The 18,683-nt window shown below is 41.2% G+C and overlaps 1 protein-coding gene across 6 annotated transcripts in view; it reads left to right on the plus strand.

The window, feature by feature from the left end:
* Positions 1 to 18,683, plus strand: part of si:ch211-220f16.2 (golgin subfamily B member 1) — a 35,341-nt gene that overhangs the window by 11,675 nt on the left and 4,983 nt on the right. For 2 of the 6 annotated variants that reach the window (XM_044208693.1, XM_044208610.1), the window contains exons 15-21: positions 2,320 to 2,470; positions 3,278 to 3,401; positions 5,245 to 5,378; positions 6,019 to 6,128; positions 6,365 to 6,533; positions 6,630 to 6,734; positions 6,947 to 11,389. In XM_044208693.1, coding sequence (XP_044064628.1) covers positions 2,320 to 2,470; positions 3,278 to 3,401; positions 5,245 to 5,378; positions 6,019 to 6,128; positions 6,365 to 6,533; positions 6,630 to 6,734; positions 6,947 to 11,389 — 5,236 coding nt within the window. Of the gene's footprint in view, positions 1 to 2,318; positions 2,471 to 3,277; positions 3,402 to 5,244; positions 5,379 to 6,018; positions 6,129 to 6,364; positions 6,534 to 6,629; positions 6,735 to 6,946; positions 18,485 to 18,683 lie in introns of all 6 variants that reach the window. The other 4 variants (XM_044208959.1, XM_044208774.1, XM_044208521.1 and 1 more) reach the window with 4 other exon arrangements.

Here is an 18,683-nt window from a genome sequence, read left to right on the forward strand (position 1 = left end):
TATTCATTACTGATAAAGCTCACATAGTCCAGGCATTTTCAAATGTAGTATTCTCTAATGGTCTGAGTTACTTTAGGATCAGGATATACAAGCAAAAAAAAAAAGTTATGGTATTTGGATATTTTATGAGGGCTTACTGGTAGGAAATAGACACAACAAGTGCAAGTAATCAAATCTTTGAAACAAATTACAGTTATCCCTTTAAACGTCCAGTGATTTTATAAAAAGAAGTAATGCACAAAATATATTCTTCATTAATTTAAGTTAAATAAAACCAAAGTCATGCTCGAAATAAAATGGCTAATGGTCCCTTTTACATTAATTATGGCTGTTGGTGCCACTGACTGTTAAATTACTGAATCAATGAAGTGAAGTAGACATTAACGAAGCTAGTGTGAATGAGACTCACAGTTCAACTCAAAGCCATCACAGTAATTACCACCTTTTCTGAAAGACTTCTGCAGTTAATTTGTCGGCAGAGTTTTAACTCCACCACCGTTTCTTCTAGTGCTGGCAGAAAACCATAAACCTTTCTTGAAACATTATGTCCTTGCTCAGACCTAGTTAGTAGACACAGTCCTTTTTTACCTTTGCATTCAATCCAATCATTCCTATTGGTGTAATTTTTGGTGATGTAATTCTGGTGGAGCGTCTATGGGAAGCATATGCACTAACTCGCTTATGTTGTTGGTGCTGGAAATACTGCAATTACATGTTTTTTGTTAAGTGTAAATTGTGAGTTGCTCTGATGTGGCGTGGCATTATCATGCATGGTGTTTCATTTGCTTTAAACAATAAGACGTGTTGCCTACAACTTCACCAACATCAACACCTCCTGTTTTGCTAGCAACAGGCAGCAAGAACTCTTTCTGACAGCGTCCATTATATTATTTATAACCAAAGCCATAAATAAAAGGGAGAGTTAGTTTTAAGGGCAACAAATGTGTTAGTTTTTGAGTTTGCAGTTTGGTTTAATTTACATTTCTAATTATTTTGGGAAGGATTTTTTTGATGGCCTCAATCATTATAAAGCAAATCAGTGCCATACACAGTTTTCTGATCTCACCTTATCAAAGCCTGCATAAGCTGTATGCTTTAGGTTTCTTGCTTAAAGCATCAGATGTCAGACACTTCTGCTGCACAGAAAGAAGACAAAGCTATTGGAAACCAGCAGGATTTACTTTTAAGATATTCTAGCAGAGGACTAACTGTTTTGGCTTCATGAATAATACTCATGTTTCTCCTGTTCTTACATCCTCCATATATAATCCCTGCTGCTGTGGTCAGTGTAGGTCAAATGCCCGGTATGAGGCCGGCTGCCTCTATTCGGCTTCAGACTTTTATTCTACATGAATAGCGTAGATGATCTTACCCGGTGCTGATGCATGTTCTAAATTATATTCAATACTATACTGTTGACTTATATGCAAAGTCCATCTCTGCTTAACCCTGCTTACACTGAACCCACACTGACCACAGCTTAACCCACTGAACTCCTTTTCTTTTTCTGGCCCACCCTTTGCTTTGAGCTGACATCTACTACACCCCCCCACCCCCCCACCCCCCACCCCCACCACACACACACACACACACACACATATCAAAATCTGCCTGTTGTCACAAAACAGATGGGAACATGTTTTGTTCAGCCTAATCAATTTGGCATTGCCCTGCTTGCATCATATGCAAATCCAAATAAAATTAAAAGCACTGCAAGAATCCCCTTAGATCTGTACCTGCATGGTGTTACTCTAAGTAACTGTCTGATCTCCCTGTTGAAGAAACAGTGGTGAAACATTGGCTTTAAATGTGACTCATGAAAATGGACCCTCTCCTTCCTCCCACAGCCACTTTTGCTTCCTGTCTCCCACATGTTTGAATGCTGTTTTCCTTTGCTATGCAAATCAGGTGTGCATGGCTCTGACCAGAATGTTGCTTTTGAAGTGTTTCTCAGGTCCACATACCTTATGCAGATACAAAAGTGCATACATATCTGGAGATTGAGTAACATCTCTTTCTCCATTCTTGATTCTCTCTGTCTCCATACTTCTCTTAGAGTCTGTCTCTATTGTTGCTTTCACTTTTGGATGAAACATGTTTTCTATGTTGCAAAGTTCATTTGTGGTGTTGAAAGTGCCTCAACTCCCTCTTCATCAAAACCACCAACACCATCTATGCCAACACACTTATCTATTCTCCTGTCTTCAAAAAATGTCTTCTTTCACTCTGCCATCATTCTGTCCTACCCATTTTCTACCCACCTCCCATCCATAAATACATCCTCAATCCAACCAACTTTCCCCTTCCCTGTGGCACAAAACTGATTGAGGATGACTGGTTCTTTCCTGGCTGCTCTGATCCAGCACTGGCCTCTCGGCAGCAGGAGTTGGAGGAGGAGCTGGCTCAAGCTCGGGGGCTCGGCCAACACAGGGCCAAGAAGCTGGCAGCTCCAGCCCAACGAACCCTGCAGGTAGGTGGACAGGCTGACATGACTGTGGTTGTGCCGTGGTAATACCGGCATACTTTCAGACATTTGTTAAATGCTTATATGTGCTGTGATGTTTCCAATCATGGCATAGTTCCAACAAAGAGCAACATCTTCTTCTTCCAAATGTGCCAACTGCACGACGCATTCAACCAATCTTTCATTATCCGTGTAACAAGCACAAGTCAAATCAAAACTTGGCCTAAACAAACTTTGAAAATACATTAAAGCCAAAGGTACTTCTGCCTGCTCAAGTAAGTATCATAGTCAGCACTTTCTGGGCTGCGTATCGCCATCAACAAGCTAAACCAATTAAGGTCCCGGCATTTCTTTTGTAATTTTAAACTTAATTGTAACATTTTGGAAGCAGTTACAAAGCCTGGTTATTCAATTGAAATCATAATTTCTTCACACTTCATCACTTTTGAAGATAATTTTTACTCTTACAGGAAGTAATAACATATTATGTTAACAGTCAGTTTTTCCCCCTGAAAATGATAAAGGTAGCAAATTGAATTGCAATCTTTCAGAGAAGGTGCAAAATAATTGCCATTTTGAGTCACAATAATTGCTACAAAACTCCACAAGATACTGGATGGCCTGATTGCTCACACTGACTGGGCACTAATACAGTAGTTTGGGATATACACTTATTTGCTTTCGTTTTGAGAGTTGAGAAGATCAATACCACTCTCATGTCTACGCGTTAAGTACGGAGCTGAATCAGGAGGTGGTTAGCTATCTTTATAAACTGTCACTGCCTTGCTTCAATTGAGTTTATCCCACTTGCAGGAGGACTTTGAATTTGATGGGCAAGCCCCATTCCAGGACCCGCGGAGCACCTCTGAGAGCACAACCCCGATGGAGGGAGAGAATATGGGAGGTTGGTGGCCCGAGTACAGTACTCCTGACACAGGTGTGAGACCCACTAGACAGTTTATGCTAGCATGCACACGGTCATCTGCGCAACTTATGTTGTCTTTGGGTTGATGTTTTGTTGTTTTCACCATAACACCAAACTTATTTTATTGAGTGTTGGATTGTGGCTGTTGGTTGGTTTTGTCTTTTCTTTCATCGAACCTGCCAATATTGTGAATGTAAGACCTGGGTTATCTATATTGGGTTATTGTGTTTTACATACTATAGGGATTAGCTTGGTTCAGCTTGCCTTCCTGTGGACTCATCTGCTGGGTCACACTATAGCAAGCTAAATTTAAGCTCATCTCACATTTATTTAAAATAACTCTGGGACAATTGATATAATCCCAAGAGTTAGACGCTCATTCATTGGTTTGCATTTTCATCAATTTACAGTATTTTCTTTGGACATGTGCATGCTGGTTGAGCTGGCTAGTGTTTGTTGGAATTAGTCCATTGAATGCACTGAATTCTTGTGAGATCATGTATATGTAGGAGGCAAGATACTCCCCATCTGTGGTAAGTTTTGTTTTTTCATTGTTTGCATGTTCTGCTCCTTTTTCTTCATTTCCTCTCATCCTGTCTTGTTTCTCTTCTAAGCTGCTGCTTGTCATAAAACCAGAAAAATACATCAGCCATTATCTAAAAAATTAAATAAAAACAAAATGAAAATTAGAATTTGGGAGTTGAGTTTTAAATGGAAAACTGACTGATGTACTTTTTGTTTTTCTGCGGCTAAACCTTGAGCCCTGGAATTGCATTTCACAACCTGTCTTCTAGTTAATTAATCTGCCAATGAATGTCCTTTTAATTAGCCCATGCTCATAAGAGATGGACGTTTCTCACAGATTTTGCGTCCTGTGATCATGGGTTCCCACTGATTCATCCTTTCCTAAAGATTTTTACCTACTTTTTTCCCCCAAGTCCAATACAGTAGGGCTGTCACATTTAAAAAAAGTCAAGTCCCAACACATGAGAATAAACACGTAATTTGTTCGAATTAATGCTGATGCAAGCCACATAGCGTAATCATAAACTGTGTTGTAGAATTTAAGTAGTTCTGTTGATCCGCGGTGCCTCCACCGACATGTTTACAGGTAACTTCAGATTTGTTGTCATGGTAACGTTACTGTGAGGCAGTTGCATTTTTAAAATTCAGCAAAAACAGCCTTACTGCCGAGATTTTTCCATTCGTGGTGTTGAATCCAAAAAGCTTCCTCACATTGCTTCTCAGATGATTTGGTGTCCTGATGATCCGCTTACCATGACTCGCTAGTTTCCACCATTTTGTGTTAACAAAGAAAACAACAATAGCCTAGTTTACTGATAGGGCAACAGGGCATGCATAGGATCAGACGGGCGGTGCATTTTATACACGCCCTCACCGGGGTACAGTGCATGCCCTGTTGTGCTTATATAATGTGAATTTAATTATTTATCGAATATTTAATATTTTCCCACGTGACAGCCCTACAATACAGTAATACACAAAATTCTTAAATGGTTATTCCCTTTGAGCCGCTGGAAGGCTTTTAATTGGAAACATCAGTGCAGGAAGTGTTGAGTTACGTTGATGGTAACTAAACAGCGCCCGAACAAAACAGCAGAATTAGTGAGTAAATGAAAATAGTATTTCTGTAAATCAGAGAAGCAGAGTGGTGAGTATTACACGACTCTGTTGTTCTACTGATGAAATAAGTGCAGTGGAAATGTACATTATGCTGAATTTATCCTGTTAGAGTGTAGTTAATTCCACCTCCCCTCAATGGGCTTTATTTGTGACTGACGTTTATTATTTCATGTCACACCCTCAATACCTTTTCTCATTCTGATGATTCCAGATGGTTTGCGGTCTGTTGTGGAGGAGCTGGAGCTGGAACGGAACCAACTGCAGGAGCAGATACTGAGCCTGGAGGAGCGCTGTCAAGATCTGGAGGATCGACAGCAGCTGCAGGCCCGCATAGAGACATTACAGGTAACCTGACTGTACCCAGCCCCACCCAACATTACACACTATCTCATAGCCCCAGGTTTAAGTCAAACCAGTATTTGTCTTGTTAAATATTGTCTTACACTCACACTATGAAAATATAAAACGATGAGTGAATTGCATGTCCCCCCCCCCCCCGAGGACTAGGATTTTGTAACAAACCCTTCTAACACAGGTGACGTTTGATGTAGATGAAGATGAGCAGCCATTTTGGGTCTCTCAGGTGTGTTGGGTCTCTCATGTACGTGTGCGCTAGAGAGCACCTCTGGCGGTGACGGCTAATGGTGTGGTGTGCTTGTTTAATCTTAGACACGTTCTGTTTTTCAAATAATGTTTTAAGCAAGTGCAATGTTCTGTGGCAGACTCACTGGGTGTCGTAAATCACACTCCACTGCTTAACTTTGTAACTGTCAAAAATGGTGAATGGGCAAAATAAATATCTAATAATGTCAACGATTCTGATGGTAACAATGATAACAACATCAGTGACAATCACAAGTCTCTCTTGATGCTGTTCTCCAGCGCGTCTGCTGTCATCTACGTCTGTGTGCAGTGAGAATTTCTTTATCCAGTGCTTTAAGAATTTAATCTTTGCATATTGATCTTTCTTTTTCTGCCACTACAGAATGAGTCGGAGAAACTACAGAGCCAGCTTGCCAGCGTCCGAAGTCAACAGAGCAGAGATGCAGAGAAGCATCAGCTACTGGTTAGCAGTCTCAACGAACAGCTCAAAGGGTAAGCCATTCATTCACAGCAGAAATCAGTTTCACTGCCTCTAATCACATTGAAGTATACAGAGTGAAAGATCACTTATATAAGCTACACATTTGTTTCCAATTATATACTAATTCTTCAGCCTGTAATGTCCACCTTCATATCCTCATTTCCACAAAGTGTTTAGCAATTAAAAAAACAATTGATGAAAATGTTTTAACTGAGTTTATTTTAACTGTTATGTTTATGTTTTTTAGACTGAGTAACACACAGGAGTGCCTGGAAAGCTCACTCATTGAGAAGGAGAATACGTTGGCCAAGACATCTGAGAAACTTGAGCTCATCAGCAGCCTCAGAGAATCTTTGAGTGAAAAAGAAATTCAGTATAAAGAGGTGTCTGACAAGCTCCTTCAGACTGAGCACACTGTAAGAGTTTTGACTCCTTTTTTTTAATTGCTATTTGTCACAGTTCAATATTCAGAAATAGTTCATTTTTTTGTTGTTGTTTTTTTTCTTTTGCAGCTTGAGAATGTTTCCAACAAATGCAGTAGCTCAGAAAAACAGTGCTCTGAGTTGAAAACAGAAGTTGGCGACCTCACGCTGAAGCTGAGTGTGCTGAAGGAGAAGGTGTGATTTTATGAATCGGAACATCAATCTTTATAATTTCAGAAATGTTTCACTTAATGTCAGCATCCTTTATTTTTATCCATTCATTAAATTGCATACATGGATTGCAGTTAATCAGTTAATAGTCCTTGACACTACCATAATGAAAATGTGATAAAATTCTCCTGCCTCACTCGATGCTTCATCATTGTTTTTTATCTCCTCACTTTCAGACACAAAAGCAGGAAGTCACCATAGAAACTTTACAAACTGATCTCGATCAGACAAATGAGGAGCTGGACAAACTAAATACCGCCTACTTGGAAGAACGAGCCCAACTCATTCATGACCTTCAAAGCTGTGAGCGGGAAATTGATAGTCTTAAAGATAACCTGTTGGAAAAGGACAAGGAGATATCAACCCTCTCTGGTAACATGGCGGAGTATGCAGAACAGGTCACAGTGCTGAAGCAGGAGATCAAACTCAAAGAAGAGAACCTGGTTCATGTAGAGAATGCACTGAGCAAGGCAGCGCGGGAGGTCAAGATTATAAGAGACTCCCAGAGTTCAGACCAGCAAGCCCTGGATAGCAAGATCACAGAGCTGGTCGAGAACCTCAAGGATACTGAGATGGAGCTGGTCAAGGCCAAAGTGGAAAGAGAGTCTAAAGTGGCTGAGGTGGAGCATCTGATAAAGCAGGCTGAAGAGGACAAGAAAACTATTCAGGACCTTCGAGGAGAGATCCAGAAACAGATTGTGAGCCATCATAATCATCTCTCTGAATGTGAACCACACATAACTTCACTGAAGGAACAGCTGACTTTATCCACCCAAAAGCTACAGGAGTCAGAAGGACTCGTTTTGCAGCTCAAGGACAAAAATAGCAGCAATGAGCAACTACAGCAACAGCTTAATGATAAAGAACAGACGTATGAAAAAGAACTAAAATCTTTCAAGGATGAACAGAACAAACTTCTGGCACAGGTGGAAAAATACAATAATGAAATGCAGACACTGTCCAAACAGTTAGACGAGCAAGTACAGAGTGATGAGCACATCAAAAAGGAGATGCAAGAGAAACTGGAAACCATAGCATCACTGGAAAACCAACTAAAGGCAACTGATAAACAGGCCAAGGAGGAGAGACAGAAATTCAACACTGAATTGCAAGTCCGGGATTCAGAAAATGAGAAACTGAGCAATGAACTTCAAAGCAAATCTGAAAATATCTCCAAACTCAAGAACCTATTAAAAAACATTAAGACTGAGAAAACGCAGCTGGAAGAAAAACTTAAAGGGCTGACTGAGGAGCTTGAGCTACAGAAGCAGAATGTAAATCAACTTAGTGAAAAGGTTACATCAGCTCTTGAACTTAACGGCAGTCTTGAGAATCAAGTACACTGCCTTACAAAAGAGAGAGAACGACTTGAACTGGAAGTAATTGAAAGTGTAAAAACAATTTCAGAACTTACAGCTGAAAAGGATTCTTTGCAAGTCAAGATATCCATGTTGGAAACGCAGCAATCACAAAACAACACAATAATTGAAGGGCTACAAAAAGATAAAGAGGAATTCACTGTTCGAACTAATGAGTTAAATAGAATTCTTGAGCAAAGCACCCACTCAAACTCAGAGATTCTGCTGGAAAAAACTAATGAATGTAGTAATCTAAACCAGTTACTCAGGGAGAGGGAGGAGAAGGTGACACAACTGCAGGAGCAAGTGCAAAGCCTGACTTCCAAGGTAGACCTGCTCCAGCATGACATGGCAGAACGAGAGCAGACTGTCAGTGATCTTCAAGCACAAATAGAGGCCCAACAAAATCAGCAAACGCAACTTCAGGAAACGCTGTCTCTGCTTCGAGAACAGGAATGCAGTCTGAAGTCTGGGTTAATGGAGAAGGACACACTGTTGAAAGAGAACCACAGTTTGCAGAATGAAGTAGCACACCAGAAACATATTGTATCCAAGCTACAAGCAGAAGCTGAATCACTTAACGAAGAGCACTTAAAACTTCGGCAACAAATAAAAGAGAGAGAAGAAATGTTGAAAAAAGTGAAACAACAGTGTCAAAAACACAAAGACAAACTGAATGATTCAAACAAGACTGTTAAGTCTCTGAGTGACCAAATCAGTGTCATGGAAGAAAATGCCAGAAAGCTTATGTCTGAAGCAGAGCTGAGGCAAACAGAGTTGGCTAGCTTGAACGGCCACATCCAGACTGCGACTGAGGAAAACCACCAACTTCGTGCTGCTTGTGAATCAAGAGAAAAGGAGCTTGCTCGGCAAACACAGGTTCTATCTGACCTTGATGGACAGCTTAAAGCGACTCTTGAACAGAACTCCAGTTTTAGCGTGAACATTAGCAGCCTAACAGAAGCTAATCAGAGGCTACAAGAAGAGTTAGCGCAAAACATCAAATCCATTTCTGAACTAACCACTGAGAGGAGTTTACTCCAAGAACAAAATTCTGGGCTTAAAATTCAAATCTCAGAAAATAAGAAAATAATTGACGGCCTGTTGAAAGAAAAGGAGACGCTTACTATTGCAGCAGATGAATTAAAAAAGATCCTCAAGGAAAGCGAACTGTCAAACTCTGCAGGTTTGCTTGAGAAAACAAGTGAATGTGCTAATCTGTCAAAAATGTTAAGGGAGAGAGAAGAACAACTTCAAAGTCTACAAGAGCAAGTTGATCAACTCAGAATGTCCTTGAATGAGAAAGAACAAACAATGTCAGAACAGAGTTCACAGTTGGAAGCTCAGGAGAACCAACTGCTGCAACTTCAGGATACTATATCTATGCTTCAGGAACAAGGATCTGTCCTCAAGTCAGGGCTGATGGAGAAAGACGCAATGTTTCAGCAGAGAGCAGAGGAATGTAGCGTTTATCAGAATGAAGTCATGCTACAGAAATCCCTCATATCACAAATGCAGGGTGAGGTAGAGTCACTCAGGCAAGAGTGCTTGGAGGCGAAACAGCAGATAGAGCAAAAAGAACAGACATTAAAAGAAGTAACAAATGAGTTTCAAAACCACAAAGATGAGCTGAATAAACGAAACGAATCAGTGATTTCACTCAGCAGTCAGCTTGGTGCCATGAATGAGAATGCTGCAGAGATGGAGGTTGAAATTACCAACCTAAAGACTGCTGTGCAGAAACTCACTGCAGAAAACTGTCAGCTGACACAGAAGGAGGACCAGAGGAAAGCAGAGATAATAGATTTTAAAGATAACATTCAAGCACTGAATGAGCAGAATACACGATTAAAATCAGAATTTCAGAAAACAGTTTCAGAGCTGTCCAAAGCACATGAAGAAGTCACACATCTCAAAACGGCATGCTCAGAGAAGGAGAGGCTTAACTTGACCATGCAAGGAAAAGATGACTCCCTGAAACAGCAGGAGAATTTGATCCAGCAGCTCAACAGTAGGATTGCAGAGCAGGAGGAGCAGCTGAAACAGAAAGCAGATGACAATGTCAGTTTAAGTGCAAAAGTTTCAGAGCTTGAAGATTCTGTCTGTAAACTCAGAGGTCAAGTTGACAATCTTACTTCAGAGTCCTTCGTACTGAAAAATACTTTGCAGAAAAAAGAACAGTCAAGTCTCGAATATCAAAGTCATTCTTCAGCTGCTGTTAAAAATCTCAATTCAAATCTACAAGTCAAAGAGGCAGAGTGCGAGAGCTTGAAAGAACAGGTTTCACACCTTGAAGAATCAGTCACAAAGCTCAACAACTCCCTCCAAGTACAGATATTTGAAGTGGAAAATCTGAAAAAGGCCTTGGAAGAAAAAGATGCAGCTCTTTTGGACCAATCAAAGTCTCTTCAGAGAAGAGCAGATGAGGCTTTGCTCTTCAAATCTCAGTTCATGGAAAGCACAGAGTTGGTGTCACAGCTACAGAGTCAAATTCAGTTATTGTCCACTAAGTCTGAAAACCTTGAAAAGTCAGCAGAAGAAACGCAGAGTGCCTTTAACAACCTACAAGAGAAATATGCAACTAACTTAGAGGAGTTGCAAGATGTGAGAAAGCAACTGTCCCAAAGGATTAATGAGGTGTCCAACCTTCGGAAGTTATTGGACGATACCAATAACGAACATCAAACAGCAAAGACCACTAAAGAAACACTGAGAAATGAGTTATCTGCGATCCAACACAAACTTGAGAAAAGCGAAGACCTGAACTCCAGTCTTTCAAAGGAAAAGGATGAAGCTTTTGCTTCTCATCAAGCAAGCGTGTCACTGCTGACTGTTGAAATAGAAAGACTCAAATCACAACATCTTCAAGTTGTGGCACAAATGAATGCACTGACAGAAAACCTTGAGCAGAGAGAAATGGCTCTCCATGCAATTAACAGTCAGTACACATCCCAGGCCAAACACACATCTCAGCTGGTTTCAGAAATGCAGAAACTAGAAGAGCAAAATAAGAGACTACATAAGGAGCTTAGTTTGTCAAAGGAAGAGCACCAGAAGCTTCTTACTGCTGTCAGTAATGAAAACACACATTTGCAAGAGGAAGTTAGAAAAGTTATTGCAGAGAAGGAAGAGCTGGAAAGGAGGCATCATCAAATATGGGCATCGCAGGGGGACCTGCAGGTTCAAATGGAGCAGCAGTCCAGCAGCATGAACGAAATAATGGAGAAAATGATGTCCGAGAAGGAGAGCCTTCAAGCAAAGGTTAGTGCCAAAGATGAAGAACTTTCTCGATTAAAAGAAAACATTCAAAAGATAGAGCAGATTCTGCAGGATTCTGAGAAAGAATGGCTGTTAGTTCTGGATAGAGAAAAACAGGATAAGAATCTACTTGCAGAACAATTGAAAAGTTTTGAAAATGAAATGAAATCTAAGGATGTTAAAGTTACTGCTTTGAAACTAGACTTGGACAGTTTGCAGGAGAAACTAGCAGAGGCTTCCTCTGCAATTAGGCAGGGTTCTGATCAGCTGAGCGCAAAAGAGTTGGAGGCGTCAGCATCCAGGATTCAACTTGAGAAGGTATTAGCATCTGTCCAGGAAAAGGATAATGACAACAATAATTTGCGACAGGCTCTAGAAGCTGCGGAACATGAGTTACAAAAACTTGCTGGGAGAAAACATGGCACTGACAAAGATTCCTCTGTCTCGCCACAAACCACATCTGAGAGATCAGCTGCTTTAAATAAAGAAAAGGCCACTTTACAGGACATGATAAAACAATTACAAGATAGTCATCAGTCTGAGGTAGATACTTTGAAAAATGAGTTGGATAAAACCTTTGCACAGCTACAAAAAACACAGAAAACACTTAATGAAGGACAGAGGACTAATGATGAGAAGGGTCAACAGGTTGCTCTTTTGCAAGAGATGGTAGAGCATCTGCAGATTCGGCTCAATGCTGAATTAGAGAAAGTGAAAGAAGCTACTGTCAAACACTCTTCTTTACACAGTGAATCGCAAGCAAAAGATGAGCAAATCTACTGTATGAGCATTCAGATAAGTCAGCAGAAGGAATTACTTGCTGGACTTAGTCAGCAGGTAAAGGATAAAGATGCATCCATCGCCCAAGTTATGGAATCTGCCTCAAATGAAAGAATGAAACTTGGTGAGGAAAAAACTGCTCTAATGGCACAATTAGAAAGCATGGAGCAAGAACACAAAACCTCCATGAAGAGGCTTGAGGAGATTTCTCAGCAGTTAGAGGAACGTATTTCACGCTCTCAAAGTGAAATTGAGACCAAGAATTCAGAGAAGCTTGAGCTGATTAAAGAAAATGATGATTTAAAGAGTGAACTAGCCAAGGTATCTAAAGAAAAAGATGCAACGAAGAAGAAGCTTCAAGCTGCTCTCATTGTGAGAAAGGATCTGTTGAAAAAAATTGAGCAATATGAAAACCAAAAAGAAGAGAGTGTAAACAATAAAACGGAGGTCTCACTTTTACAGGCTAAATTACAGGAAGCAACAAATCAAGCTCAAGCTGCAGCAAAAGTGTATGAAGAAAACATTTCTTTTCTTGAAAAGAAAGTTCTTGAGAAAGAAGGAGAGATTCTTGAAGACAAAACAGAAAGTGAAAGACTTTTAGAACAATTTAAGTCAGAAAAACATATTTTGCAAGCCACATTAAATGAGAAAGAAGTGTATTTGTCAGAAACATTGTCAACACTGACTGAGAAAAGCTCCCTTATCGGGCAGCTGCAGTCCAGTGCTGCTGAGAAAGAAGAAGCATTTGAGCGAGACAGAAACAGCTGGATGCAGAAATTAGAAGAGCTTCAAAATGAAATCAAGACATGTAAAGATGAGATTAAGGACAAATCTTCCTCCACTGCTACTGCTGTTGGTTTAGAAAATGAGCTTGCACAGATGAAGCTTGAAAAGGCGATGCTACAGAAAAAGGCCCAGGCTGCCTTGCTGGCACGCAAAGAGACAATGAAGAAAGCTCAAGAAAATGAAAAGAAGTTAACTCAAGAACTAGCTGAACTGAAAGACGACTACAAGGCTCTCTTGGAACAACGCTGTCAGCAGACGAATGAGCTAAACGCTGTCCAGTTGAACTTTGACGAGAAGGTCAGGGAACTGGAGGACCTCCGTAAAACCTCTTTATCTGATCTAGATCAACTGGACACTCTAAGACAGCTTGTTGAGGAGAGGGATAAAACTCTACAAGATCTGAAGATGTCTCTGGCTGAGAAGGAGAGCCAGTGCCATTCTCTATCAAACTTGCAAACAGAGCTAGAAAATGTTAAATCCAAATTTGAGAGCATGTCTCTTGAGATGGCAAGTAAAGATGAGGCTCTCGTAGTCACGGAGCAAAGAGCAGAAGCTTTGAAATCAAAACTTCACATGGTAGAGAATGACTTGGAGAAAGCTCATGCAGAAGTAAAAGAGAAAACGAAAGAAGTTGAAAAATATCAGGAAACAATTAAAGTTGCTGAGCTAAAGACCCAACAGGAGAAGCAAGCTTTATTTAATGAAAACATTGCTTTGAAGACCCAGCTAAGCATCTCTGAGTTTGCACTGGAGGAACACATGCACGCAAATGAAGAAAAATATCACATTTTGATAGAAGAAAACAAGGCTCTTTTGGAGCAAAGTAATCAGATGAAAGTGGAACTTGAGACAGCAGTTGCTTTAGTTTCACAGAAATCCTTGGAAGTTTTAACTATCGAAAAGACATTGGCAGAAACACAGCAGCAGCTCGGTGAGGACGAAGGTGTTTTGACTACGGAGCCTGAAAAAGCTCAACTGCATTTTACTGAAAAACTAAATAATTTGGATTTGTTAAAACAAGAAAAAGAAAATGCTTTCAGACTAATCGATGAGCTCAGAGATGAGGTAACCATGCTGAATAAGCAACTGAAGGAATCCGAGACAGCAAATGAGCCGCTACATCAAAAGAAGCCTGAAACGTGCATCAAACAGGAAGATGTTAACAGTTTGTCTTGCAAATGTGCTGAAAACTTCGAAGTGAAACTAAAGGAGAGAGATGATGCCTTGTTGGTTTCTCAGGCTCGAGTTTCAGAAAAGGAAGAACTAATTGCTGCGCTTGAACTGCAATTACAGCAGCAAATTAAAATACACAAAGTTGCCATTGAAAAGATGAGAACAGAGGCTGATGAGCTTCAGAAATCTCGAGAAGATGGCACCAAAATGAATGATCAGGGCAACCAAAGCAAAATTAATCTCCTAACCAGGAAGCTTCAAGCAGCTTTAGTTTCTAGGAAAGAACTGTTGAAGGAAAATGCAACGCTCAAGGAAGAAGTAGAAAAGCTGTCAGCCAAACATGAAGCTAAAGAAGCCGAGTATTTTGCTCTGGAATCATCAGTGCTGAAGTTGAAACAACAAAATATGGACCTGGAAAATTCTCTGTTATCTCTGAACAAGGAGAAAGACAAGCTCAGCACCGAAGTTGATGGCATCTTCAATGATAATCGCAGCCTATCAGCAGCCTGTGAAAGCTTGAAACAAACCATAGAAAACATCACCCAGCAGAAACAAGCTTTTTCCTGCCAGCTTGAATCTCTTAAGGACTCTCAAACAGACGAGCTGTCCAAGTGGAAGTCAAAGCATGCTGAGCTGAAACAAGAGTACGAGTCTCTTTTACAAGCTTATGAAAATGTTAGCAGCGAAATGGATAAGATGAGACAGCTTCTGGAGGGGGCCAAAAGAGAGAGACAGGAAGCCCTCAGAAAGATCCACAAACATGAGACTGACGTGGAGATTCTGGAGAAGCAAGTTAGAGAGATGGAGGAAGAAAATGGAAGAATCAAAGAGAGGATGCACACATTTTCCAAAGGGAAAAGGCAGAAGATTGAGGAGCTGGAGGAAGAGAATCAGAATATTAGGAAAGAGCTGACTGAGCTTGAAGAAAACCACAAAATGGCAAAGTGCGAGCTGACTGATAGAAATCAACAGTTGGAGGCTGAGATTTGCAAACTTAAAGAGTCATCAGAGGATCTCAGAGAGAAGCTTACTGAACTGCAGTCTGAAAATAACCTACTGGCAGAAAAGCTTGAAGAAACAAGCTGTTCACTGGAAAAGAAGCAATTGGAATCAAATACATACACAAACAACATGCAGCTCAAACTTGATGAAGCGCTCAGTTTGAATAATTCACTGACTGCCCAGATCGAGGCCCAGAAAACAGAACTCGGTGCTCAATTGGAAATCAACAACTTGTTACAAAAGGAGAAGCAAAATCTTTCTGAACGAATTGAGAAGATACAGAATGATCATGAATTGCAGTTGGGAAAGAAAGATGATGTCATTAAAGGGCTCAAAGACGTTATTAACAGACACAGCCAAGAGACTATTAGCCTAAATGAGAAGGTGAGAATCTTAGAGGATGATAAGTCTCTTCTGCAGGAGGAGCTTGAAAATGTTCAAGAGATTTCAGACAAAGTGAAAAATGAAAATGAATATTTGGAAACTGTGATCCTCAAAAACTCTGAAAGTATTGATGAACTGACTGAGTCTGTCACTGTTTTGCAAACCCAGAACATGCAGCTGTCCTCTCAGCTGGCTGCTAGTAAAGAGATGAGTAGTCAAGTTCGTCAAGAAAAAGAGGAGGAGCAGCTCAAATTAGTCAGAGCGTTTGAGGAGAAACTCAAGACGGTTCAGAGAGGCAATGAGGGGTCCAAGAATGTGAAGAAAGAACTGCAGGAGCTACTCAAAGAAAAGCATCAGGAGATTAATCAGCTGCAGCAAAACTGCATTAAATACCAGGAACTGATTTTAGATTTAGAGAGCTCTTTGAAGACCTCGCGGTCCGTCTGTGAACACTTTGAGAAAGAACTGAAGAAAAGCTCAGAGAAAATATCGGTTTTAGAGGAGAGAAGTAACCATGTTGAAGCTGAGCTGAATACGCACAAGAATCTCCTCCAGCAGGCCACAGAAAAGATTTTGAGTGTTGAGTCTGAAAGAGACCAGCTGGCTCTGGACAGAACACGGGAAAGTAAAAAGTCTGAGGATCAGGTCATGGAGAAAACAAAATTACCACAAACTATAAATGAGAAACAATTCAATTCTTACATGGAGAGTCAATTTGTGTTACAGCAACAGATAGATGACCTTAAAGACTTAAAAGATAAAGAAAGCCAAAAAGTTAATGAACTGAGGCAGCAACTAGACTCCCAAAATCTCCAGATGAATACACTAAAAAGAGCAGCTGAGACTAACGAGGCAAAGCTGTCTGCTTTATCCGCCACTCCTCAAGGTGCAGAGGCTGCCAAAGTTTGGAATGATTTGTACCAAAAGACGTTACACGAGAAGGACAACCAGCTCCTGGAACAGGGTTTCGTGATCAAACGATTCCTCGAAGACATGAGAGTGAAAGATAAAGAGGTTAACGAACTACGAGTGACCAAGTCGAGACTGGAAAGGACACTAAATGAGTACTCTGTTGCTGCCGCTGCACAGCAGAGGCAGCTGTTTGTCATGAGCGCAAGCAACGCTGAACTTACTGAGGCTACGGAGCTTATGACTGTGCAGGTAAAGGAACTCAGCGCTCACACTGAAAGAATAGAACAAGATAAAAACACACTGAGCCGACAGCTTGCTGACAAAGAAGATGTGATTTCCCAAATGCAGCTAAATCTCCAGCAGATGGAGAAGATAAATGCAGACTCAGATGCTCAGCTGCTCTTTCTGCAGTCTCAACGTGACAAACTTCAAGCTGACTTTGAGAAGCAGGAGGGAATTTCTCTGCAACTGAAAACACTCCTCCAGAGTAAAGATGCTGAGATCTCCTCCTTGCTGTCCTGTAGAGACGGACAGATGTCAGGATATCTAGAACAGCTCCAGGCGAACTATCGCACCCAGGTAGCGGTTTATGAGGACAGGTTAACATCTTCACGCTACCAAAGAGAAAAGGCTGACAAAGAGTTGAGAGGGCTTGAAACCAAAGTCAAAAGTCTGCAAATTAAAGTAAACAGGTCTGTCCAGGAAAAGGAGCAGATGGCTGCTAAGATGGAGTCATTCAAGAACTCGATGGTGTCTTTACAGAGCGAACGGGAGCGCCTGATGTCAGAATACAGAATACTTGAAGCAAAGAGTCAGTTAGGGTTAACGGGTAAAGAGGGCTCTGCTGACGGGGAAGGTGCTGCCGCCAAAGGCCTTAAACATGAAATAAGGAAATTATTACATCAAATGGATGATCTCAATTCAGAGAACGCTATGCTCAGGGCCCAGCTGATTCGGTACAGAGAGGATTTGAATCAGGTTTTATCCCTGAAGGACAACCAGTTGAAGGTGCTGCTGAAGAAGCAGCAGGATGTGATTAAAAACCTTGAAAACCAAAAAGGTGCAGCTGAAAAGCAGCACAGAGAGTCTCGGTTGGAACTCCAAAAGGAAGAAGAGGCGAGCAATACTTTAAAAGCAGAGATTTCTAAACTTAAAGCTCTGCTTTCAACGCTGGAAGCTGATTTATTAACTCTAAAACGGGAGAGAGCCACGACAAATGAAGGCAAAGTGATTGCTGATTTGCAGGAAGCTGTGGCAGCCAAAGCGGCTGAATGTAATGACCTCCAGCAAAAACTTATTTCTCAGAAAATCCTAAGTGATGAGCTCAAGGGAAAAATGCAGCTGGTGGAAAATGAAACGGACAAAAAACTGGCTGAAGCTGAGGACAAATACAACAGTGAGCTGGACGCCTTCGAGCGCGAGGTGGAGCTGATGAGAAACGAGCGGGAGGCGGCTGATCAAAGGGTGGCAGAGCTTGCGAAAGACCTACTCGAAATGGAGCAACAGTTATCAGAGGCCAAAACGCAAAGCAAAGATATCAGGGCTCAAAATGAGTCTCTGTGCAAAGCCATGGCTGCTTTGCAGAATGACCGAGACCAGCTCATTGAAGACTTCAAGATCCTGAGAAACGGATACGATGAAGAACTCAGAGAATCTCAGGCAGCCTTGAACAAGGTTGAGCGCAGTCTGCAGGATGCCACCTCTGACTTGGCGATGTTTGCCAAAGAGAGAGACATCCTTGTTCATAAATTAAAAGCTTTAGAGAGCAAAGACACACACACAGAGCTGAACAAGTTGCTGGATGAGCTGTCGAAGGCTTTGTCAGAGAAGGAAAGGGAACTGAAGCAGGTCGTCCAGGAGAATAACACATACAGCAGGCAGCTGTCAGCATTCTCCAGATCCATGGCCAGCCTCCAAAATGATCGCGACCGGCTGATTGATGAGTTGAGCGGGTCCAAAAGAGTGGTTGAGTCCAGGCAAGGGTCGAGCCCAGAGGCCGTCACCTCCACGAGTTTGGAAAAATCAAAGGGAAGTGCCCTCCAGAATGAGAAAGATGGGCTGGTAAGTCAAGTCATCGGCTGTGAGTTGAGTTTGGTTGTTGCTTGCACTTCCTCTCTTTGCTGTGTTTCATTTTGTGGAAAGCATGCAGGGTCAGGTTAGATGGGTTTTTTTATACGTACCATTGCTTTGACATGCATGGTATTTTTTTGTTGGAATGTACGTGTTCTGGTGTCTGTCAAATTCTTTGTTTGGTAGCATT

This window comes from Siniperca chuatsi, linkage group LG1 (genome assembly GCF_020085105.1).
Source record: "Siniperca chuatsi isolate FFG_IHB_CAS linkage group LG1, ASM2008510v1, whole genome shotgun sequence".
NCBI classification, from domain to species: Eukaryota; Metazoa; Chordata; class Actinopteri; order Centrarchiformes; family Sinipercidae; genus Siniperca; species Siniperca chuatsi.